This window comes from Mixophyes fleayi, chromosome 2, assembly GCF_038048845.1.
Source record: "Mixophyes fleayi isolate aMixFle1 chromosome 2, aMixFle1.hap1, whole genome shotgun sequence".
In the NCBI taxonomy this organism is placed as follows: domain Eukaryota; kingdom Metazoa; phylum Chordata; class Amphibia; order Anura; family Limnodynastidae; genus Mixophyes; species Mixophyes fleayi.
In genome coordinates this window covers 363,025,008-363,049,916 of record NC_134403.1, presented here as the reverse complement: position 1 = coordinate 363,049,916, position 24,909 = coordinate 363,025,008, and the positions used below count along the sequence as shown (strand labels likewise).

General features: G+C 46.3%; 1 protein-coding gene and 1 long non-coding RNA gene across 2 annotated transcripts; both read left to right on the top strand.

Annotated features, from left to right (window-relative positions):
- The first annotated feature begins 1,250 nt into the window (after nucleotides 1-1,250).
- LOC142139980 (interferon tau-2-like) lies at nucleotides 1,251-3,086 on the top strand. Its single transcript, XM_075197843.1, has 5 exons — nucleotides 1,251-1,394; nucleotides 2,328-2,423; nucleotides 2,522-2,671; nucleotides 2,785-2,868; nucleotides 2,976-3,086. Exons 1-5 carry the CDS (start codon nucleotides 1,251-1,253, stop codon nucleotides 3,084-3,086), a joined length of 585 nt encoding a protein of 194 aa, XP_075053944.1.
- Nucleotides 3,087-21,430: 18,344 nt separating this feature from the next.
- Nucleotides 21,431-23,131, top strand: LOC142140522 (uncharacterized). Its single transcript, XR_012688527.1, has 4 exons — nucleotides 21,431-22,151; nucleotides 22,276-22,425; nucleotides 22,567-22,650; nucleotides 23,050-23,131. It is a non-coding gene; the product is annotated as an uncharacterized LOC142140522 (long non-coding RNA).
- The last annotated feature ends 1,778 nt before the right edge of the window (nucleotides 23,132-24,909 follow it).

Genomic DNA, 24,909 nt, shown 5'->3' with positions numbered 1-24,909 from the left:
CAATCCAAAAAAAAGTAGTAAAAGTGATTCTGAACAAACCATGTTACAATGCAAGGGGTGCAGTTTATTATTTTGCACATAAGGCAAATTCTGGCTTTTTTCACGTAGCACACAAATACTTGATTGGTTTATTTTTACACTGAAATTTAATGCTGATCTAGGACTTGTCCTATGCCAACTATAAGTCTTTCCCCACAGTTTAAATTTACCTCCCCCTCCAATGCAACTTGGTTTAGCCCAGATGCAAAGTTACTCCTTTTTATGCTTTGCTCTCCTTATTGACTCAGGTAAGCGGGAATCTGAGGGTGGTCCTCAACTAGGCTTCTAGGCAGTGTAATTGCTGATGGTAGAAGATGTAGATCGGACTGGTACGGAGCTATGAATGACTGCTGCCATCCATTATGGCTGCCAAGCCACACACCCTAAGTGATATATTTTAATGTAATAAAACAAGAAAATCATAATTGTTATGACAAACTTTCATGGCAATAGTGCAAAAAACACATTCTATGCTCTCCCTGAAAATTCACAAATTTATAAGAGCTATACCTATGATGAGTTACACTGTGCTTATCACAACAATACATTTAGTGACATGTTTGTCACCGGCACCTATATAACAAACTAGGAGCCAACAAGCTCTTCAGCACGTAACAAATTCATAGGCACCTGTTGTACAGATATTAATCTAAAAGGATTTTAGGTAATGCTTAAAGGGTAATAAAGAGTAACATTTTGAGTAAAGCCATTGGTTTTTCTTATAGTTCCCTGGTCTTGTTGAGCTCATGTCCTATTTATTTCATAGGTTACAGCCATTATCAGAGTGCACATGAAATGAGAAGCATCACGGGGTTATTCTTACAGCTGCTTTTGCTTGAAATGCTCTTTATTGTCCTGTTTTAAATTTTCCAGCCACTGTCAGACTGCACCAATCAGCACGTGAAGAAGGCAGCATGTAAAACATGGGAGTGTGATGTATGATAAGAAGCATCATTGGAATGTTCTTCCTTGTCTTAAAGATCTCATTGTTGACCTCTTTTTTTTTTACTGTATTTATCTGCTGTGAGAGCAGCGCAGTGGTTAGTGTTTCTGCCTTGCAACGCTGGGGTTATGAGTTCAAATCCCAAGTAAGCACCTATCTGTTTAGACTTTTTAAGTTCTCCTCGTGTTGCACAGAAAATAGAATACTAACACAAGCTCTGAAACATGGATTATAGAGGACATATAATTGATATTTGCTATACTGAAATATGGCCTCATTCACCAACTTACTGCTGGTGACTCTTAAAGTTACAATAGTCTCTACATCTCTGATCAGTCTGGGTATGACTAATGGCTGTAAACTACCGCAGAAAAATGTCATCACTGAGCTCTACAAGGCTTTCCTGAGCATGGTTCGTTTCTTAGCATATTTGCTTCTTATTCATCATCATCATCGTCATCATTTACTTATATTGCGCCACTAATTCCGCAGCGCTGTACAGAGAACTCATTCACATCAGTCCCTGCCCCATTGGAACTTACAGTCTAATTTCCCTAACATACACACACACAGACAGAGAGAGACTAGGGTTAATTTTGATAGCAGCCAATTAACCTACTAGTATGTTTTTGGAGTGTGGAAGGAAACCAGAGCACCCAGAAGAAACCCACGCAAACACGGGGAGAATATACAAACTCCACACAGTTTGTATGTGTGGCAGTCATGGTCGGAAATTGAACTCACTACCCCAGTGCTGTGAGGTAAAAGTGCTAACCACTTAGTCACCGTGCTTATTATTTTTGAGTCAAATTATGAATCAAAGCAAAGGTACCCACCATGCATCCGCAGAATCCTTCTACATGCCCCATGTATTATCCTGAGCACCAAGACTAGGAAAAAAGCGAAGGTGTTTTGCATGATTCCTACAGATTTAATTGCAAACTCAAATCCCTAATTCACACAAGGCTTCAGAAGTAAACAAATCTGTGTTTTGAGAAAGTATTTGAAAATAAGGGAGAAACCTGTTTAAATATGGGATGTGACGATTTCATATAATATAAGTAATAGGATAATGAGCTCAAAACCATCCAGCCTGTCTTAAGAGCAGACTTCTGACTCCTCAAGCAACACAATTAGGCTCTGGGTGTGTGTGTTAGGGAATTTAGACTGTAAGCTCCAATGGGGCAGGGACTGATGTGAATGAGTTCTCTGTACAACGCTGCGGAATCAGTGGCGCTATATAAATTAATGATGATGATGATGATGGGTTGAACCCTGTTACTAACATTCTTTGGGGTAAATTATATTTCCAATATACTGACAGTAACTGTATTACTTTTTTCAGAGCTCAGGCTCCAGACCGCCACAAACCACTGAGTGTGATACACCTGAGTTTACTTCTGACAGATCCCTCATGAGATCCCTCTTCAATGTCTCACAGGTAGGTTGTGTTTCATCACCAATCGTGATTTGTAAGATAGGGTGCACAATAATCTATTACTTACAACACAACATTACATTTTCTTATGTGACTTTAAGGTGGATGATGCAGTTATCGTTATTGAAGAAGTCATGGAGCAAAGCTTTCGGTTTTTCTACTGCCACCACCAAGGACTTCACTACAAACAGCAAGAATGGGAGAAGATAAAGGGACTTTTACATGGCCAGACTGGGAAGCTGCATGATTGTGTAAGGATATCTTCAGGCAACCTTTTGTTTTTGTTTTTTGCAAAGCATTTTTCTCTCTCTTAGTGGCCGTCTAAACCAAATCATTATTTGTGGTTTTCTTTTTCTTTGTATAGATGGCAAAAAGCATCAATATCCATCCTCTAAGAAAGAACATAGACGATTACTTCATCAAATTATGGAACATTGTGAAAAAGGAGGTAAGTTTTGTGGAGAAGTCTATCAGAGTGAGCACATTTCTACAGCAGTCCAGTGTCTGAGAGCAGGACACGTATCACACTAACCTGATTCTTCTCCTGTGTTCTAGAACTATACAACGTGCACCTGTGGGATCATTGAGAGCGAGATGAAGAGAATCCTTCTATCAACTGACCGACTCTGGTTCAGCATGAGGAAGCGCTGTAACATCGCAGGCTGATCGGATTGTGGCAGCATGTTATACTGATGTTTAAGAGAATTACCAACATGCTGTAATAAAACTATGTCAAATGTTATTTATATTAGAGATGAGTGGTTCGGATTATGTGAAATCCGACTAAATCTTTCTGCTTCTCCCGACAAACTCAAATCTCAAAAGAAAGCAAAATGTAATTTCCGGGAAATTTATTTGCAAAACTCTTGCGAGTTTTGGATTGTCATCTTTTGTATATATAGTTCCCCCTCGTTTTCAGAAGTGCCTATAAATTATTATATCTTATCTTTTCTATGTTTCAAAATGTGTCTGTTTAGAAAGGGACAGTCAGTGAAATCTATATTTAAAAAGTGTGTTTGTGTGTGAGGGTCAGCACGCAGCTGCACAACCCCCAAAAAACGCTATATATTCTAATCTTCTCTATTTTTCTATTTTTCAATACTTGTCAATTTTGAAAGGGTCATTCAGTGACATCTATATCAGAATAAAGGTGTTTATCGGGAGGGAGGGCTGAAAAATCATCCCCCCGGGGTAAGCTTCATTCAACCCTGGAGTAAAGGGGACTGCCCCAAACCTGCAGCAGAGGCGGTCCCCAAGAAGGGATGTACTCATTCTGATGCCAGGGCAACCGCGGCAGCTCACACTGTCACTGCGTCCCAGCTCGTAACAGGCAGCCGGGGCACGTAGCTTATAAATGAAATTATTGATGCCTTCTGAGTGGACATGGGGGGCGTGCTCTTTGGTCCCATTTCTCCTATCTCCATGCTACCGGTTCCTGCTTATAAGCTTTTACTACATTGAGCTAAGTCCTGGGGGCATCCGAGTACCTGTGAGTGCGTCCAACTCTACGGGAAAGGCGGCTGCTATAGGTGAAGACCTCTGCTGCTAGTTCTAAAAGCTTATGACAGTTATTAGGAAGCCGTAACATCGTTAAGGATTATGTCCTGGGACCACTGGTGTAATAGCAATTTGAACTTCCAGTGTTTGGTTTTGCTATTAGTTGTTAGCTGACTTACATTTGCTCTCCACACAACCATTTCTGTTTAAATAAAAACTGTTACCTTTTGCCAAATTTTCATTGGTGTCTGTGTAGTTATTTATTTATTCAATAATAGTAATAATAATTCTGAACATGCGAAGGAGGATTGGGTGCAATGAAAGGGAGATGGCAACACTATGCAGTTTATTATTTTTGGAATTGAATCAAATGCAATGATGGCAAAGTTACAAAATCCTTCAGTAACACAGCTCGCTACAGACTTTGACTAAAATTGGTAATAATTGGGACAGTTGTGAAGGGTTCAATAGAAATAAGACGGCAAGTGACTGGAAATGAATGTTAATGCTATGAATAGTAATATTGGAGCAAAAACAGCTCAAAATGACATTATTTAAATGTTTTTTACAATTTTTAACTGAATCCAGAACAAAAACCAAAACCTTTGTGATTTTTTGCCAGAACCGGTAGCAAAGCCGTAACGCAAACGCGGATTAGAACCGACACTGGATCCGAAACTGAAACACGAGGGTCAGCTCACACCTTGAATTTATGTCTCATGTTTCATAGAGGAGCAAGGAAAAGTGAATTCTATTAAAAGTTCTGAAGTAAATAAATATAATTATTTTTTGTAAGCTCACATGTGTCATTTATTTAATGTAATCATTATATCTGAGTCTTTTGAGAGTCAGGGAAGGTTTCCTACTAAATTTCAAAAGTATGGAATGTGTAGCATAGCAACCTCCTCCTCTCTGCTCAAATGCAATTCGCTAATAGCGGGAGTCTCCCTCTCCGCACATAGGCTCGCTTTGCCGAGTTATCTCCCTCAGGCTGTTTAGGCGGCTTGATAGTGGATTTTCTGTAGTGATCCAGTTACAAGACCTCTCTGAGCAAATCTACACCCAGCTTCTCTTTTCATTGCTTGGGTATCCCTCTCTTCCTCTGTACATTCGGTAGTTTCGTCAGACTCTGCTTTCCACACACCTCACTGCTTCCCCTGTTGCTAACATCTCTCACCGACCCCCAGCACCTCTTCTTGTCAGCTTTCTCCTTCCTGCCTTACTCTCTTCTCCTCACAGAGTCTCTGGTATGGCTGAACTCTGCTACACCCTCTGTTTCCATTGCAACCTCAGCACTTGGCTGCTCAGTATAAGAAAGCCTGGTTACACTAAACCAAAACCTTTCGTGATTTTTTTCTAAACCCGGTAGCAAGGCTGAAACACAAACTCGGATTAGAACCAGTTTTGAAACCGAAACACGAGAGTCAGCTCACATTTCTGATTTATGTCCCATGTTTCATAGAGGAGCAAGGAAAAGTGAATTCTATTAAAAGTTCTGAAGTAAATAAATATAATTGCTTTTTGCAAGCTCACATGTGTCATTTATTTAATGGATTCAATAAATCTCATTCTGTTGAGAGTCAAGGAAGGTTTCCTAGTTAATTTCAAAGGTGTGGAATGTGTAGCATAGATAAAGGAAGTACAGGCGAATGTCATTTGATAATTTTTTGTGCTGTAAATGTACTTCATTTTAATGACCCTGTGCTGCTTCCTTTAATACTTGTGTAACACCCTCAAATTAAATGCATGTGAGTGACACCCTGGATTTACACTTTAAACATACATCAAAAGCGCAGCCTGGGCACCATCCATCATTTCCAGCAAATGTAAGGCGCCCATGCCATGGACCTCACACTCACCACACCCCGGGTTTGGGGTGAACGGTGAGTCCAGGTCAGCTTCCAATGTTTCTGGTCACTATTGGGATGCTCCGTTGTGGGCAGTCGGGTTACCCTGCTCTGGACCTTAGGATCACTGAGTCCAGGGGGCCTGGTGTGTGAAACAGCCGGTGTGTGTAATGCGCAGCATGCATAAGAAGCTAATTGTGCTACAGGCAGCGGAAGCCTCGTACTGGGAGCATTACAACCCAGAGAGTGGCCTGAGTATAATGTATCACGAGTAGCATATGTCATGAGCAGCAAGTGGTATGAGCTGAAAGTGACTTGAGTATGTGATCGCAGGGTATGTGTGCTGACCCAGGTAGCACAGAGGCAGGGAAGAGTGAGATGAAATGGCAGTCCAAATTGGTGAAAGTCAGCTCTGGACATTGATTATGTGATACCTAACCAGTGATGAATGCACCTGCGTTATATACCAATTCTAGGAGCCATCAGGTTTTATTGTGCTAAGAAGCTTGAGGTGCTTAGTCTTGCACAGAAAACAGATCACTCACAGTAGCTCTCAGACCATGGAATACAGCCGTTATAAAGGAATTGATTTGATTTTTGCTATACTGATATATGGCCTCTGTCTCCAGCTTATTGATAAAGACTCTTACGGGTAGATTCAATAAGCATCATTTAGAGGAGACTTTAGTAAAAACTCTGAAAGCTCCACCGACCGGTGACACATCTCGTCACCTGGTGGCCAATTGAATTCCCTTCCTAATGTTTCAATATTCTCTACAATTCTGATTAATATTGGAAATGGGAGATGCAGTTATTGTTATTGAAGAAGTTATGGAGCAAAGGTTTTTACTACTGCCACCGCCAAGGACTTCACTACAAACAGCAAGAATGGGAGAAGATAAAGGGACTTTTACATGGCCAGACTGGAATGCTGCCTGATTGTGTAATTATATCTTCATTCCGCCTAGTTTTGTTTTTTTACAAATAATTTTTTATTTGTCTTAATGTGTTTGCACCAGAACTTAGTTGTCTTCTCCATTTATTTGTGGTTTTCTTTTACTTTGTATAGATGACAAAAAACATCAATAAGAATCTCTTAGAAAGAACATAGAAAGTTATGTCTTCAAACAATGGATCATTGTAAAAAATGTGGTATGTTTCGTACATGTTATGTGAATTGTTTGATAAAACTTCCATGGCAAAGCCAAAATCAACAGCACATAACAAATTTGAGGCAGCATTTGTGCAGATGGTAAACTAAAAGGTTATTAGTCCTCAATTGAAATGAAATAAAGAGCAACTTTTTGAGAAGCAGCTCATTGCTGAACTCTTTATTTCATAGATTACAGCCACTGTCAGACTGCACCAATCAGCATGTAAAGAAGGCAGCATGTAAAATGTGGGTGTGTACCATGAGACGTGTGAAATGAGATGAGAAGCAACATTGGAATGTCCTTATAGTTTCCTTGTCTTTAAGAGTTCATCTTTTTTTTTTTTTCCGTGTTACTCAACCAGTCCCAGAGTGGAACAGTGGTTAGCATGTCTGCCTCACAATGCAAAGGTCACGAGTTCGAATCCCAACTAGAATCTGTTCAGAGTCTTTATATTCTCTGTGTTTGCTCTCCAAAAATGTATGTGTTTTACCGAATTTAGCCTGTAAGCTTGCACACTTGAGGCAGGGAGGAGAAGAGGACGACATGAACTTTGTAAAGAGATGACAATGACAGGAACCCTGAGAGGAGGTGAGCATCGTTGCCGCACACTGGAAGTACTTGGACACATGGGACAAGATGACGACGACAAGTAGATGGCTAAGGCAGGTGCTCTGAGAGGAGGTGAGCATCATAGCGGTGCACTTGGGAGGAGAAGACAACAACAACGACCTTGCAAAGAAATGGCAATGACAGGAACCCTAAGTGGAGGTGAACATCGTCGCTGTACACCGGAGGTACTTGGACACTTGGTAGGAGATGGCGACGGCAAGTAGCTTGCAAAGAGGCGGCAATGGCAGGACTTCTGAGAGTACATGAGTATCGTCGCTGCACAATGGAGGTACTTGGGACGAGATGATGATGACAAGTAGTTTGAAAAGATATGGCTAAGGCAGGTGCTCTGAGAGGAGGTGAGCATTGTCGCCGCACACTGGAGGTACTTGGACACTTGGGAGGAGATGACGACAACAATGATCATGCAAAGAGTAGGCAATGGCAGGACTTCTGAGATGAGGTGAGCATCATCGCCGCACACAAGAGGTACATTGACACTTGGAGGAGATGGCGAATACGCTTAGATTGTAAAGAGATGACTATGTGACTATGGCAGCTACTCTGAAAGAAGGGGAGCATCGTTGCTGCAGACTGGAAGTACCTGGATACTTGGGAGGGGATGATGGCGACAAGGACCTTGCAAAGAGATGGCAATGACAGGAAATCTGAAAGGAGATGAGCATCATTGCTGCACACTGGAGGTACTTGGACACTTGGAAGGAGATGGCGACGATAAGAACCATGCAAAGAGATGGCAATGGCAGGACCTTTGAGAGGAGTTTGAGCATCGCCGCTGCACACGGGAGGCACTTGGACACTTGATAGGGGATGTCGACTACAAGTAGCTTGCAAAGAGATGGCAATGACATGACCTCTGAGAGGAGGTGAACATCGTCTCTGCGCACTGGAGGTACTTGGACACTTGGGAAAAGAAGAAGACAGAAAAAAGGACCTTGCAAAGAGATGGCAATGGCAGGACCTCTGAGAGAAAATGAGCATCGTCGCTGCACACTCTAGGTACTTGGACACTTGGGAGGAGATGACGACGACAAGTAGCTTGAAAACAGATGGCTAAGGCAGGTGCTCTGAGAGGAGGTGAGCATTGTCGCCGCACACTGGAGGTACTTGGACACTTGGGAGGAGATGACTACGACAATGATCATGCAAAGAGAAGGCAATGGCAGGACCTTTAAGAGGAGATGAGCAAAGGTGCTGCACACTCTAGGTACTTGGACACATGGGACAAGATGACAACGACAAGTAGCTTGAAAAGAGATGGCTAAGGCAGGTGCTCTGAGAGGAGGTGAGCATCATAGCGGTGCACTTGGGAGGAGAAGACAACAACAACGACCTTGCAAAGAAATGGCAATGACAGGAACCCTGAGTGGATGTGAGCATCGTCGCTGCACACTGGAGGCACTTCGACACTTGGTAGGAGATGACGATGATAAGGACCTAGCAAAGAAATGACAAAAGCAGGAACTCTGAGAGGAGGTGAACATCGTCGCTGTACACCGGAGGTACTTGGACACTCGGGAGAAGAAGAAGAAGATGACGGGAAAAGGACCTTGCAAAGAGATGGCAATGGCAGGACCTCTGAGAGGAGGTGAGCAACGTCGCTGCACACTCTAGGTACTTGGACACATGGGACAAGATGACGACGACAAGTAGCTTGAAAAGATATGGCTAAGGCAGGTGCTCTGAGAGGAGGTGAGCATTGTCGCCGCACACTGGAGGTACTTGGACACTTGGGAGGAGATGACGACGACAATGATCATGCAAAGAGTAGGCAATGGCAGGACTTCTGAGATGAGGTGAGCATCATCGCCGCACACAAGATGTACATTGACACTTGGGAGGAGATGGCGAATACGCTTAGATTGAAAAGAGATGACTATGTGACTATGGCAGCTACTCTGAAAGAAGGGGAGCATCGTCGCTGCAGACTGGAAGTACCTGGATACTTGGGAGGGGATGACGGCGACAAGGACCTTGCAAAGAGATGGCAATGACAGGAAATCTGAGAGGAGATGAGCATTATCGCTGCACACTGGAGGTACTTGGACACTTGGAAGGAGATGGTGACGATAAGAACCATGCAAAGAGATGGCAATGGCAGGACCTTTGAGAGGAGTTTGAGCATCGTCGCTGCACACTGGAGGCACTTGGACACTTGGTAGGGGATGTCGACTACAAGTAGCTTGCAAAGAGATAGCGATAACATGATCTCTGAGAGGAGGTGAACATCGTCGCTGCGCACTGGAGGTACTTGGACACTTAGGAAAAGAAGAAGACAGAAAAAAGGACCTTGCAAAGCGATGGCAATGGCAAGACTTCTGAGAGGAGGTGAGTAACGTCGCTGCATACTCTAGGTACTTAGACACTTGGGAGGAGATGACGACGACAATGATCATGCAAAGAGTAGGCAATGCCAGGACTTCTGAGATGAGGTGAGCATCGTCGCCGCACACTAGAGGTACTTGGACACTTGGGAGGAGATGGCGATGGCAAGTAACTTGCAAGGAGATGGCAATGGCAGGACCTCTGAGAGGAAATGAGCATCGTCGCTGCACACTCTAGGTACTTGGACGCTTGGGAGGAGATGACGACGACAAGTAGCTTGAAAACAGATGGCTAAGGCAGGTGCTCTTAGAGGAGGTGAGCATTGTCGCCGCACACTGGAAGCACTTTACACACTTGGGAGGAGATGACTATGACAATGATCATGCAAAGAGAAGGCAATAGCAGGACCTCTGAGAGGACATGAGCATCATCACTGCACACTGAAGGTACTTGGACAATTGGGTGGAGATGACAACTATGAAAAGTACCTTGCAAAAAGATTGCAATGGCAGGTACTCTGAGAGGTGGTGCATAGCTGCTGCACACTGCAGGTACTTTGGCACTTAGGAGGAGATGATGTTGATAAGGACCTTGCAAAGAGATTACAATGGAGGGACCTCTGAGGGAGGTCAGCATCGTCAATGTGCACTGAAGCTAATTGGACACTTGGTAGGAGATGAGGACAACAATAACCTCGCAACTATATGACAATGGCAGGAACTCTGAGAGGAGCTGCAGACTGGAGGTACCCGGACACTTGGGACAAGATGACGAGGATGAAAAAGGACCTAGCAAGGAAATAGCAATGACAAGACCTCTGTGAGGAGGTGAGCATCATTTCCGCACACATCAGGTACATGGACATTTAGGAGGAGATGGCAACGACAAGAAGCTTAGAAAAGTTATGGCTAAGGCAGGTACTCTGAGAGGAGGTGAGCACTGTCACTGCAGACTGGAGGTACTTGGACAATTAGGACGAGATGACAATGAGGAAAAGTACCTTGCAAAGAGATGGCAATGGCAGGAACCCTGAGAGAAGGTGAGCATCGTCGCTGCACACTGGAGGCTCTTGGACACTTGGAAGGAGATGGTGACAACAAGGACCTTGCAAAGGGATGGCAATGACAGAAACTCTGAGAAGAGGTGAGCATCGTTGCTGCATACTGGAGGTAATTGCACACTTGGGAGGAGATGACGACAACAATGACGTTGCAAAGAGATGGCAATGGAAAGAACTGTGAGAGGAGGTGAGCATCGGTGCTGCACACTGGAGTTACTTGGATGAAGGTGAAAAGAAACTTGCAAAGAGATGCCACACATACACAAACTACAATATATATGCAATATAATATGTGTAATATTTGTTCCACATATTACAGAGAACATATCTGTGTAGCAGAACAGAATGCACTATACGGGCATAGAAAACACAGCAAGCTTCACTAAAGACACCACGCAGCAGAGGGCGCTGTAGTAAGCTGACTCATTCCGGCGATACGGCTTTCTGGCAGTTTCGGCTGTTACCTAATCCCTTGTATGCAGCCACTGTCAGACTGCGCCAATCAGCATGTGAAGAAGGCAGCATGTATAACATGGGGGTATGAAATGAGTTATCATGTATGTATGTACTGTACTTGTTACATACCTTCTTTCATGGCATTATCGCTGAGAGACTCACACACGTGTGTTTGAAGAGACTCAGCCTTACAGACCTGCAGCTGGTGGCGGCTACTCCCTGGTCTGCCATGCACATTATTTTGTAACAGCATTGTCAGCCAGCCCGGGGAAAATCCCTTCCACACGTGTGAATGAAACTGAAAATGAGAATTTGGTTGCAGTTCAGTGAGTTACAGAATCTACAGGAACTGTGCAGATTGTGATCTGAGACACTAGGTATGGGCACACGGCTCCCTGTGGAGCGCAGGCATCTATGATCTGAGTGTAGCAGTAGCTCACAGACTCAGACACCAACTCCAGCGACGCCCTCATGCAGCTATTGGCTACTGCCGAAAAGAGCGACAACAGACAGACGCAACTCCATGCTGCTATGTGGGCTGTGCAACCTACTCCCAGAACCTGTAAATATACAGACACTGAACCTGGTCTCTAGTGAACCAAGAAAATTCTATGCACCTCTTTTGGGACTGTCCTCTGAGTGTAAAGCATACATTAAATATAATGGAAACATAACTTGAATTATGTGAATTAATTACATGAATTACTTATTTGTTAACATTTATTTATATGTTATAAAGCGCTTTACAAAGACTATTTAATCATTCACATCAGCTAGTCGTCCTGTGATCAAACTCTAGTTATCACCAGTTATGGATTATCTCTGCATTATGGAGATGTTGAATTTGTTGACCTACTGGATCAATTTAATTAGTCTTTTTCTCCTCCACAGATTCTGCACATGTGGAATTATTCACGGAGATGGCCCAGGTATACCTTCATGGCATCCATCGACAAATGGGCGCTATCCTGTCTGCCCTGGGCCAAACCATGGACTATATTGTCCTGTTATTCAAGTTACATAAATATTTTTGGTTTCACATTTTTCAAAATTGATTTACAATGTATGCAGAGAGTGATACATACAATGCAACAAAGCACTAGATCAAAGTAATTCATGTAACATAGTGGCAGATAGTGCTCCCCGACTCTGTTATAAAAAGACAATAAAATATGTGTGTTACAATTATTCTGAACAATCAAGTCATTTATTTGTAACTGCAACTTATCTGCCACTGTGGTTTCTTCCCACAGTCCAATAATATACTGGTAGGGTAACCGGCTGCTGACTACATTAACCTCTGTGTGTCTGCGCAGTATAGATATTAGACTGCAGACCCTGCTCAGGGCCACTGAGGCAGGGATATACATCAGCAAAAATGTTGGTGTTCTATAAATAAAGGATAATAAGTAATAATAATAATAATAATAATGTAACTTTTTCGTGTCATTATAGTATCTAGGCTGTGACACTGCAAAACATCTACAAACTAAACCAAACAACAGGAAAAGTAATATTAACCAGATAAAAATGCTAATTCTATACAGGTAATGAACAACAACAAAATGCAAACTTACAATATGTAACATTTAAATGTAACTAAAAAGTCTAACAGGGAAGTGTAATGTGATATTAATACCTCTATGAGCAGCTCTGAGAACACGTTATTAGAGCCCAGTGTGAACTTGTGCTGTATACACGTCCGTCCTTATGAAATGCTGCTGTGTTTCTCACTTGAGCTGGTTTCATTTCCTTTAACAAACATACAAAAACAGCTTCCTGTATTTTCAGATAGGAGACATAAACGAACACACAGATTCCAGGCTAACCGGCTAAGTCACATCACAACTAGCTAGAAAGAGATGTCACTGACACACATTACTCTAGCAGTAGCTGACAGGCTGGGACACACAGGGAGGGTGTCTGCTCACCTCCCTGACCAAAGAGAAATGAACAGAGCATGCACCAACTCCCGCCACACCCTCATGCAGCTATTGGCTACCTTGTCTTTTCCCACACATGATTGGACAGAGGCCCATGTGAAGGAACGGATGTATTTCTGGGTGGAGACTGCACTACTCCCTATAAAAGAACAGGCAGCCAACAGACAGTCGCAGCTTCGTGTTGCTTCGTGCGACGTCCTCCTGGAGAATGTGAAGATATTGCACCTGGTGACTCGTGAATGAGGAAACATCTCTTCAACGACTTTGGGGCTGCCCAGCACAGACAACACTGCTGGATGCCTGAGAAACTGTACTCCAAGACAGCGGCTTGTCAGGAATCGCCTCAGTCTGTCCTCCTTCTAGACCTCCTCTCTACAGACTATACTACCCCTTCTGTGTCCCTCTGTAAAATGGCGCAGGATCGCCGCGGAGGGCGGAGCTTATAGAATCCAAAACTCGTGACATCCGAGATTCGACGACGTAACAATGATGTTTTGCCTCGTTTTCAATTCCGAAAATGCGTGAAAGTACCCGGCCGGCTCGGCTCAGTACTTGGATCTGCTAAGTTCGGGCATGTTCGGTTCTGCCTGAAGAGTACCAGCCTGCTAAGACTACTCCACAATAGAAGTCTACTATATATGTTTCTGTCTTTCAATAAAGCTTTGGGCCTCCCTTTCCCACTCCCTTACCCTCCCCCACTTCCCCGATCACACCGCTTAATCTTTGTTGAAAATCTTATTGTGTTTAAGTTATTGTGAATATTACAGAATGGTGCTGTAAACGTACACAATTGATTGGCTATGCTGCCTATGCCAACATTCTGCAGGGAGCGCTATACAGAGAGCATTATTTGACATAAAGTCCAATATGTGAACCAAACAGTTTCTATATTACAAAGTGTAATGTGTAATAACGGCTCTGACATACTGAGTAGAAATGCAAACTACTAAATCACAGCTATTCCTGTAATAAAGTGACAGATAGGGCTCCCTGACTCTGCTATAAAGAAACGGTAACATGTATGTGATACAATTATACTGAGTCATGTAGGCAGCTAATATAACAGGTAATGTGTAACTGGAACTTAGCCACAAACCGCAGGAGCTGTGACCAGTATGAATAATGTGACATTTCACCAGGGATTTCCAGCTATTTTTGATGTCCTCAACCTATACTTGTATATAGGATGTAAATATGACAAACAACTGCAAACTACAACAATTTAAACAGATGAAGTAATATTACAAAGGTAAAAAGACAGCAGCTAAATCTATACAGGTAACGGACGACAAAAAGAAATTTCCAATGTAATAAAATGTAACAACACGTAACATATCAAGGTGTAACAGGGAAGTGATAACATTACCAGACCTATGACTACTCTGTGAGTACACGTTATTAGTTCTCAGCATGAACTTGTGCGGTTGGTGTTTAACTCTTGAAGAAAATCCTCCAGAGAGGAGGAAGCAGCTCATTGCTAAAGAGTAAAACACTTAGACCATTGTCATTAACATAGTAAATGTGTCATAAAGATGCTCATCATAAATGTCTCAAGACACGTTTGTTTATTATACTGTTAGACTGAATATAACACAGCTGATTATGTGATCTGAGTTGGGTTACTTTCTCTTCGTTATTTTCTAACAAACATACCAAAAAAAACCTCATTTTCCTGTGTTTTCAAATAAGAGACAAAAAAACCCACAGATTCTTAATCATAGTGACAACCATAATATAATTACCTCCAGGATAACCGGCTAAGCCAGAACACAACTGTTCAGAAAGCGCTGTCACTCACACACAAACTAGAAAAAAAATCATTAACCCTAATAGACAAGTTACCGAAGCCGAAAGGGTATAAGATTTCCAAATAACCCAGTAATACATATGTAACCAGTAAAAGTAATGGGGTAAAGGCTGGTCCGTGGGTGACCCCATCACCGTTACCTTACTCCTTGTGTGATTAGAAGTGACTCAGAATCAAAGATGTGCAATTGGTTGTGTCTGTCCCCTGCACATTATTACGTTACATCGTTGTCGTACATCCCAGAGAGAAGCCTTGTACTTTCCTTACCGTTGTACATTGTGTAAGGGCGCATAATTACTTTTCCACTTTAACAGCAAGGAGAAGAGCGTCGCGGTCGGCAGTGACGTTATAAAGAGGGGCCGGATTCTTCATTGGTCGCGATCCCTGGCAGTCGGCGGTCACAGCATTCGTCTTGGAGAAGGTCGCAAAGTAGTCGTACGTTCGGTGCGACGACTGGTCGTCTTGGAGCAGGTCTCGAAGAAGCCGTACGCTCGGTGTGTAGACTGGTCGTCTTGGAGCAGGTCGCTAAGTAGCCGTAGGCTCGGAGCGACTACTGGTCGTCTTGGAGCAGGTCGCGAAGTAGTCGTACACTCGGTGCGACAACTGGTCGCCGCACGGTACGACGACTGGTCGTCTTGGAGCAGGTCGCAAAGTAGTCGCACGCTCGGTGCGACGACTAGTCGTCTTGGAGCAGGTCGCAAAGTAGTTGTACGCTCGGTGCGACGACTAGTCGTCTTGGAGCAGGTCGCGAAGTAGTCGTACACTCGGTGCGACAACTGGTCGCCGCACGGTACGACGACTGGTCGTCTTGGAGCAGGTCGCAAAGTAGTCGCACGCTCGGTGCGACGACTAGTCTTCTTGGAGCAGGTCGCAAAAGTAGTTGTACGCTCGGTGCGACGACCGGTGGTCGCACGGTGCAACGACTGCTCGTCTTGGAGCAGGTCGCGAAGTAGTCGCATTTCGCAAGCTTTACGGTGTACGGTCGGCAGTGACGTTATGAAGAGGGGCCGTATTCTTCATTGGTCGCGATCCCTGGCAGTCTGCGGTCACAGCACTCGTCTTGGAGAAGTTCGTTAAGTAGTCGTACACTCGGTGCGACGACTGGTCATCTTGGAGCAGGTCGCGAAGTAGTCGTACGCTCGGTGCGACGACTGGTCATCTTGGAGAAGGTCGTGAAGTAGCCATACGCACGGTGCGATGACTGGTCGTCTTGGAGCAGGTCGCGAAGTAGCCGTGCGCACGGTGCAAACGACTGGACGTCTTAGAGAAGGTCGTGAAGTAGCCGTGCGCACGGTGCAAACGACTGGACGTCTTGGAGCAGGTCGTGAAGTAGCCGTGCGCACGGTGCAAACGACTGGACGTCTTGGAGAAGGTCGTGAAGTAGCCGTGCGCACGGTGCAAACGACTGGACGTCTTGGAGCAGGTCGCGAAGTAGCCGTGCGCACGGTGCGATGACTGGTCGTCTTCGAGCAGGTCGCGAAGTAGCCGTGCGCACGGTGCAAACGACTGGACGTCTTGGAGCAGGTCGCAAAGTAGCCGTGCGCACGGTGCAAACGACTGGACGTCTTGGAGAAGGTCGTGAAGTAGCCATACGCACGGTGCGATGACTGGTCGTCTTGGAGAAGGTCGTGTAGTAGCCGTACGCATGGTGCGACGACTGGTCGTCTTGGAGCAGGTCGCGAAGTAGCCGTGCACACGGTGCAAACGACTGGACGTCTTGGAGAAGGTCGTGAAGTAGCCGTGCACACGGTGCAAACGACTGGACGTCTTGGAGCAGGTCGCGAAGTAGCCGTGCGCACGGTGCGATGACTGGTCGTCTTGGAGCAGGTCGCGAAGTAGCCTTGCGCACGGTGCAAACGACTGGACGTCTTAGTGCAGGTCGCAAAGTAGCCGTGCGCACGGTGCGATGACTGGTCGTCTTGGAGCAGGTCGCGAAGTAGCCGTGCGCACGATGCAAACGACTGGACGTCTTGGAGCAGGTCGCGAAGTAGCCGTGCGCACGGTGCAAACGACTGGACGTCTTAGAGAAGGTCGTGACGTAGCCGTACGCACGGTGCAAACGACTGGACGTCTTGGAGAAGGTCGTGAAGTAGCCGTACGCACGGTGCAAATGACTGGACGTCTTGGAGAAGGTCGTGAAGTAGCCATACGCACGGTGCGACGACTGGTCGTCTTGGAGCAGGTCGCGAAGTAGCCGTGCGCACGGTGCAAACGACTGGACGTCTTGGAGAAGGTCGTGAAGTAGCCGTGCGCACGGTGCAAACGACTGGACGTCTTGGAGCAGGTCGCGAAGTAGCCGTACGCACGGTGCGACGACTGGTCGTCTTGGAGCAGGTCGCGAAGTAGCCGTGCGCACGATGCAAACGACTGGACGTCTTGGAGCAGGTCGCGAAGTAGCCGTGCGCACGGTGCAAACGACTGGACGTCTTGGAGAAGGTCGTGAAGTAGCCGTACATTCGGTGCGACGACTGGTCATCTTGGAGCAGGTCGCGAAGTAGTCGTACGCTCGGTGTGACGACTGGTCGTCTTGGAGCATGTCGCGAAGTAGTCATAAGCTCGGTGCGACTACTGGTCGTCACACGTTGTGACGACTGGTCGCATTGGAGCAGGTCGCGAAGTAGTCGTACGCTCGGTGCGACGACTGGTCGTCTTGGAGAAGGTCGTGAAGTAGCCATACGCACGGTGCAAACGACTGGACGTCTTGGAGAAGGTCGTGAAGTAGCCGTACGCACGGTGCAAACGACTGGACGTCTTGGAGAAGGTCGTGAAGTAGCCGTACGCACGGTGCAAACGACTGGACGTCTTGGAGAAGGTCGTGAAGTAGCCGTGCGCACGGTGCAAACGACTGGACGTCTTGGAGCAGGTCGCGAAGTAGCCGTGCGCACGGTGCAAACGACTGGACGTCTTGGAGAAGGTCGTGAAGTAGCCGTGCGCACGGTGCAAACGACTGGACGTCTTGGAGCAGGTCGCGAAGTAGCCGTGCGCACGGTGCAAAGGACTGGACATCTTGGAGAAGGTCGTGAAGTAGCCGTACGCACGGTGCAAACGACTGGACGTCTTGGAGAATGTCGTGAAGTAGCCGTACGCACGGTGCGACGACTGGTCGTCTTGGGGCAGGTCGCGAAGTAGCCGTGCGCACGGTGCAAACGACTGGACGTCTTGGAGAAGGTCGTGAAGTAGCCGTACGCACGGTGCAAACGACTGGACGTCTTGGAGCAGGTCGCGAAGTTGCCGTACGCACGGTGCGACGACTGGTCGTCTTGGAGCAGGTCGCGAAGTAGCCGTGCTCACGGTGCAAACGACTGGACGTCTTGGAGCAGGTCGCGAAGTTGCCGTGCGCACGGTGCAAACAACTGGACATCTTGGAGAAGGTCGTGAAGTAGCCGTACGCACGGTGCAAACGACTGGACGTCTTGGAGAAGGTCGTGAAGTAGCCGTGCGCACGGTGCAAACAACTGGACGTCTTGGAGCAGGTCGCGAAGTAGCCGTACACACGGTGCGATGACTGGTCGTCTTGGAGCAGGTCGCGAAGTAGCCGTGCGCACGGTGCAAACGACTGGACATCTTGGAGCAGGTCGCGAAGTAGCCGTGCGCACGGTGCAAACGACTGGACGTCTTGGAGAAGGTCGTGAAGTAGCCGTGCGCACGGTGCAAACGACTGGACGTCTTGGAGCAGGTCGCGAAGTAGCCGTACGCACGGTGCGACGACTGGTCGTCTTGGAGCAGGTCCCGAAGTAGCCGTGCGCACGGTGCAAACGACTGGACGTCTTGGAGCAGGTCGCGAAGTAGCCGTGCGCACGGTGCAAACAACTGGACGTCCTGGAGAAGGTCGTGAAGTAGCCGTACACTCGGTGCGACGACTGGTCATCTTGGAGCAGGTCGCGAAGTAGTCGTACGCTCGGTGCGACGACTGGTCGTCTTGGAGCATGTCGCGAAGTAGTCATAAGCTCGGTGCGACTACTGGTCTTCACACGTTGCGACGACTGGTCGCATTGGAGCAGGTCGCGAAGTAGTCGTACGCTCGGTGCGACGACTGGTCGTCTTGGAGAAGGTCGTGAAGTAGCCATACGCACGGTGCGATGACTGGTCGTCTTGGAGCAGGTCGCGAAGTAGCCGTGCGCACGGTGCAAACGACTGGACGTCTTAGAGCAAGTCACGAAGTAGCCGTGCGCACGGTGCAAACGATTGGACGTCTTGGAGAAGGTCGTGAAGTAGCCGTACGCACGGTGCAAACGACTGGACGTCATGGAGAAGGTCGTGAAGTAGCCGTACGCACGGTGCGACGACTCGTCGTCTTGGAGCAGGTCGCTAACTAGCCGTGCGCACGGTGCAAACGACTGGACGTCTTGGAGAAGGTCGTGAAGTAGCCGTGCGCACGGTGCAAACGACTGGACGTCTTGGAGCAGGTCGCGAAGTAGCCGTGCGCACGGTGCAAACGACTGGACGTCTTGGAGAAGGTCGTGAAGTAGCCGTGCGCACGGTGCAAACGACTGGACGTCTTGGAGCAGGTCGCGAAGTAGCCGTGCGCACGGTGCGATGACTGGTCGTCTTGGAGCAGGTCGCGAAGTAGCCGTGCGCACGCTGCAAACGACTGGACGTCTTGGAGAAGGTCGTGAAGTAGCCGTACGCACGGTGCAAACGACTGGACGTCTTGGAGAAGGTCGTGAAGTAGCCGTACGCACGGTGCGACGACTGGTCGTCTTGGAGCAGGTCGCGAAGTAGCCGTGCGCACAGTGCAAACGACTGGACGTCTTGGAGAAGGTCGTGAAGTAGCCGTGCGCACGGTGCAAATGACTGGACGTCTTGGAGCAGGTCGCGAAGTAGCCGTACGCACGGTGCGACGACTGGTCGTCTTGGAGCAGGTCGCGAAGTAGCCGTGCGCATGGTGCAAACGACTGGACGTCTTGGAGCAGGTCGCGAAGTAGCCGTGCGCACGGTGCAAACGACTGGACGTCTTGGAGAAGGTCGTGAAGTAGCCGTACGCACGGTGCAAACGACTGGACGTCTTGGAGAAGGTCGTGAAGTAGCCGTACGCACGGTGCGACGACTGGTCGTCTTGGAGCAGGTCGCGAAGTAGCCGCGCGCACGGTGCAAACGACTGGACGTCTTGGAGCAGGTCGCGAAGTAGTCATACGCTCGGTGCAACGACTGCTCGTCTTGGAGAAGGTCGCGAAGTAGTCGTACGCTCTGTGCGACGACTGGTCAGCTTGGAGCAGGTCGCGAATTAGTCATATACGCTCGGTGCGACGACCGGTCGTCGCACGGTGCAACGACTGCTTGTCTTGGAGCAGGTAGCGAAGTCGTCGTACGCTCGTTGCGACTACTGGTCGTTTTGGAGCAGGTCGCGAAGTAGTCGTATTTCGCAAGCTTTACGGTGTACGTTCGGCAGTGACGTTATGAAGAGGGGCAGTATTCTTCATTGGTCGCGATCCCTGGCAGTCTGCGGTCACAGCACTCGTCTTGGAGAAGGTCGTTAAGTAGTCGTACACTCGGTGCGACGACTGGTCATCTTGGAGCAGGTCGCGAAGTAGTCGTACGCTCGGTGCGACGACTGGTCGTCTTGGAGCATGCCGCGAAGTAGTCATAAGCTTGGTGCGACTACTGGTCGTCACACGTTGCGACGACTGGTCGCATTGGAGAAGGTCGCAAAGTAGTCGTACGCTCGGTGCGACGACTGGACGTCTTGGAGAAGGTCGTGATGTAGCCATACGCACGGTGCGACGACTGGTCGTCTTGGAGCAGGTCGCGAAGTAGCCGTGCGCACGGTGCAAACGACTGGACGTCTTGGAGAAGGTCGTGAAGTAGCCGTACGCACGGTGCAACGACTGGTCGTCTTGGAGCAGGTCGCGAAGTAGCCGTGCGCACGGTGCAAACGACTGGACGTCTTGGAGCAGGTCGCGAAGTAGCCGTGCACACGGTGCAAACGACTGGACGTCTTGGAGAAGGTCGTGAAGTAGCCGTACGCACGGTGCAAACGACTGGACGTCTTGGAGCAGGTCGCGAAGTAGCCGTGCACACGGTGCAAACGACTGGTCGTCTTGGAGCAGGTCGCGAAGCAGCCGTGCGCACGGTGCAAACGACTGGACGTCTTGGAGCAGGTCGCGAAGTAGCCGTGCGCACGGTGCAAACGACTGGACGTCTTGGAGAAGGTCGTGAAGTAGCCGTACGCACGGAGCGACGACTGGTCGTCTTGGAGCAGGTCGCGAAGCAGCCGTGTGCACGGTGCAAATGACTTGACGTCTTGGAGAAGGTCGTGAAGTAGCCATACGCACGGTGCGACGACTGGTCGTCTTGGAGCAGGTCGCGAAGTAGCCGTGCGCACGGTGCAAACGACTGGACGTCAGCAACGATATGTCGTCTGCCACCGGAGTATATATAGAAGGACTCAAATGCAACATGGTTATAATGAGACATGGCTTCACTCAACATCTTATTGATGAAGATACTCACCACTGCAATACTCTCTACATTTTTGATCGATTGCGGTGTAATCAATGACTGGAATCAACCAAGAAAAGAGTACATCAAGAATATCTTCTATACTTACCAGAGCATGGTTAGTTCCATATCATTTTTTATCCTGATTACTTTTGTACTTGTTACAAAAGTATAATCATCAAGCAAATACTACCAAACTCTTTAAGCTGCATCCCATCAAGCCTGGAAACTCATAACTGGAGTCTGCTCCAAAGGGAAGAGGGAGCACTGTGAGGATCAGCCGCAATGCTAGCTATGGGCAACAGATGACATTTCTCCATCAACACTGACTACTACTGAATATATTGTAACTGATAGGATAATGCGCTCCAAAACAACCAACCTTTCGGTTCTCTAGCAACAAAATGATTAACGATAAAAAAACATAATTTCTTATATACTGTCAGTAATCTAATTTTATTTTAATTTTCAGAGTTCTGGCAGCAAATGTCTACAAACCAACGTGTGCGCTACATCCAAATTCAAATTTTTTGTTGGCAGAACACAGATAGAATCCCTTTTACAAGTCTCACAGGTATGTTGTGTGTCATTACCAGTTGTGCTTTCACCTAGTGAAGAGCAGCTAGAACCAACCAGGTGTTCATCTTACTCACACATTGTAGAATACATTTTCTTATACTTGTACGCTTGGTTTTCAGAAGAAAGACGCAGCTATCGTTGTTGATGAAATTATGAAACAAGTCCACAGATTTTTCTACTGTCATCAAAGAAGTCTCCAGTACAAACAACAAGACTTCGAGAAGATGATGTCGCTTTTATATGTCGAGACTCAGTTCCGACCAGATTGTGTAAGTCTATCTCAATGTCATTTGTTTTTTTTAATTATTTTTTTACATGTCTTTTGTGTATTTTTGACTGATTTCTACATCACAATATAGAAGTCATTGAAACCAAATGATTTATCTGTGGTTTTCATTTATTTTTTACAGATGACACAAAACATCAGTAGCCATCATCTTAGAAAGAACATAGCAGATTACTTCTTAAAACTCTCAGAACTTTTGGTGGAAGAGGTAAGTTATCTACATGTAATGTGAATTATCTGACATAACTTGCACACTATCATAGTACATCTACTCTTAGAGGGCAATATATTCCCCTTGGAGTGCCTCATGAATGCACTCTGCGGTGATGTATCTTTGTGATTTTTCCCATAGAGGTGAGCAGGATAATCCCCAATGTTCTGGTACCGTAGTACATCACTGTGGGGTCCATCCAGTGGAGTTGAACCCCCCCCCCTTAATATGGCCAAGTAGGGTTATATGTTATTATAGAACTAGGTGAAGCCCTGAAGGTGTCTTTCAGAGTGAGCACATTTCCCCAGCAGTCCAGTATACAGAAGGATCACACACATCACAGTTGTTATCTTACTTTTGAATTATAACTCACCTGATTCTTTTTCTATTTTCTAGAATTACACAGCGTGCGCCTGTGGGATCATTCACAGCAAGATAACGAGATTCCTTTTATCGACTCATCGATTCTGCTCCCGTCACTTCCCAGGCTGAACAGACCGTGGGATTTGCTGCTTTTTATGCAGATGAATGTGAAAATTACCAACGGGATTCAGTAAAAATACTCAATTATTATTTCTGTTTGTTGTAGAGATGGTCACTGACCCCCGTGTTTTGGTTTTGTTTTTGGTTTTGGATCTGGATTAGCTTCATGTTTGGGTTTTGGTTTTGGTTTTGCAAAACTGCCCTTGCGTGTTTTGGTTTTGGTTGGTTTTGTTTTGCTATTTTTGAAAATAATACCATTTTTTTTGTCTAAAATAACCTAATTTAGTGCTCCACCAGTTTCTTAGATATGTGAGGTAATTCTAAAGCTAATAAATTATGAACAAAACAGTTTAATCCCTGGTAGGCCATCCTTAATTCAAACACTTGGTCTGCAAATTATACAGACAAACCTGGTTGTCTGCCTCCTCCATCTTTGATTATTGGCAATGTAGCCATCGTCTTTGGGTGTATATTACACCCTCCACTTGTAGTTGAATATAAATAAAGCAGCCTGCACAGACTGTGGAACTAGAAAGTAAAATTAAATGGACCACGGTAGTTTGGTGGCTATCTATGGCTATCTATGCCCCCCCCCCCACCCCTCCGCCCTCCAACTTGTAGTTGAATATAAAAAAAGCAGCCTGCATAGACTGTAGAACTAGAAATTCGAATATACAAGGAAATGGACAAAGGCAGTTTGGTATCTGTCTGCATTAGACCCCCCCCCCCCATCCACTTGTAGTAAAATAGAAAAAAAAGCAGCCTGCATAGACTGTAGAACTAGAAATTCGAATATACAAAGAAATGGTCAAAGGCAGTTTGGTATCTGTCTGCATCAGACCCCCCCCCCCATCCACTTGTAGTAAAAAAGAAAAAAAAACAGCCTGCATAGACTGTAGAACTAGAAATTCGAATATACAAAGAAATGGGCAAAGGCAGTTTGGTATCTGTCTGCATCAGATCCCCTCTCCACTAGGGGTAAAATAGTAAAATAGAAAACTATTCAGCCATTATATAATCTAGAATATAAATAGAAATTGAGAAAGGCAATTTGGTATCTGTCTGCATCATAATAATCAACATCCTCATTAGCGTCCTCATCACCTGCACAAATCTCCCCCACATCCTCTTCTATTTCCAAAGTGGCATCCTCAATTTGTGTATCACCGGCTACACTCGAGCTGTTAAGGTACACATCACCATAACTTTTGAAAGGGCCCTTCTTTATGGGTACACTAACAGAATGCTCACGATTAGACATCAGGGCCGTCTTTCCCATTGGGCATGCTGGGCAGGTGTCCGGGGGCCCTGCAGCCCAGGGGGGCCCTCCGGAGGCAGAAAAAAAAAAACCCCTGCAAAAAAAGAAGAAAATACTTACCGTGCTGTCAGCTGGCGATCCGGCTCCCTCCCTGGTCTCCTCCTCCGTCGCGCTGGCAGTGCATGTCGGGCGTGACGTCATCACGCCCGCCCGACATAATTTTTTTGTGTATATATAGGGTCCCCGGTGCACTGCTGTGTCATGGAGGATCAGGAAAAATGGAAAAAATTGTGATTAAATAGACTTTTTTTTATTGTAAACTTGCATGTATCATTTATTTAATATATCAGATTAGAAGAATATTTTAAGAGTTGGTGTTTTTTCTAGTAAATTAGAAAGATGTGAAATGTGCAGTATAGATGAATAAAGTATTAGGGGATTTTCCCTATCGTGGGAAACCACTAATACTATAAATAGACCTTGCGGCTGTGCTAAGTTCATTGCGTATTGGATAG

Bases quoted from the DNA above. Each gene is read 5' to 3' on its own strand.
- LOC142139980 (XM_075197843.1), top strand. From the start codon at position 1,251: ATGGCCTCATTCACCAACTTACTGCTGGTGACTCTTAAAGTTACAATA. The intron at 1,395-2,327 runs GTTCGTTTCTTA...TACTTTTTTCAG, and splicing joins ACAAGGCTTTCCTGAGCATG to AGCTCAGGCTCCAGACCGCC. The intron at 2,424-2,521 runs GTAGGTTGTGTT...TGTGACTTTAAG, and splicing joins CCCTCTTCAATGTCTCACAG to GTGGATGATGCAGTTATCGT.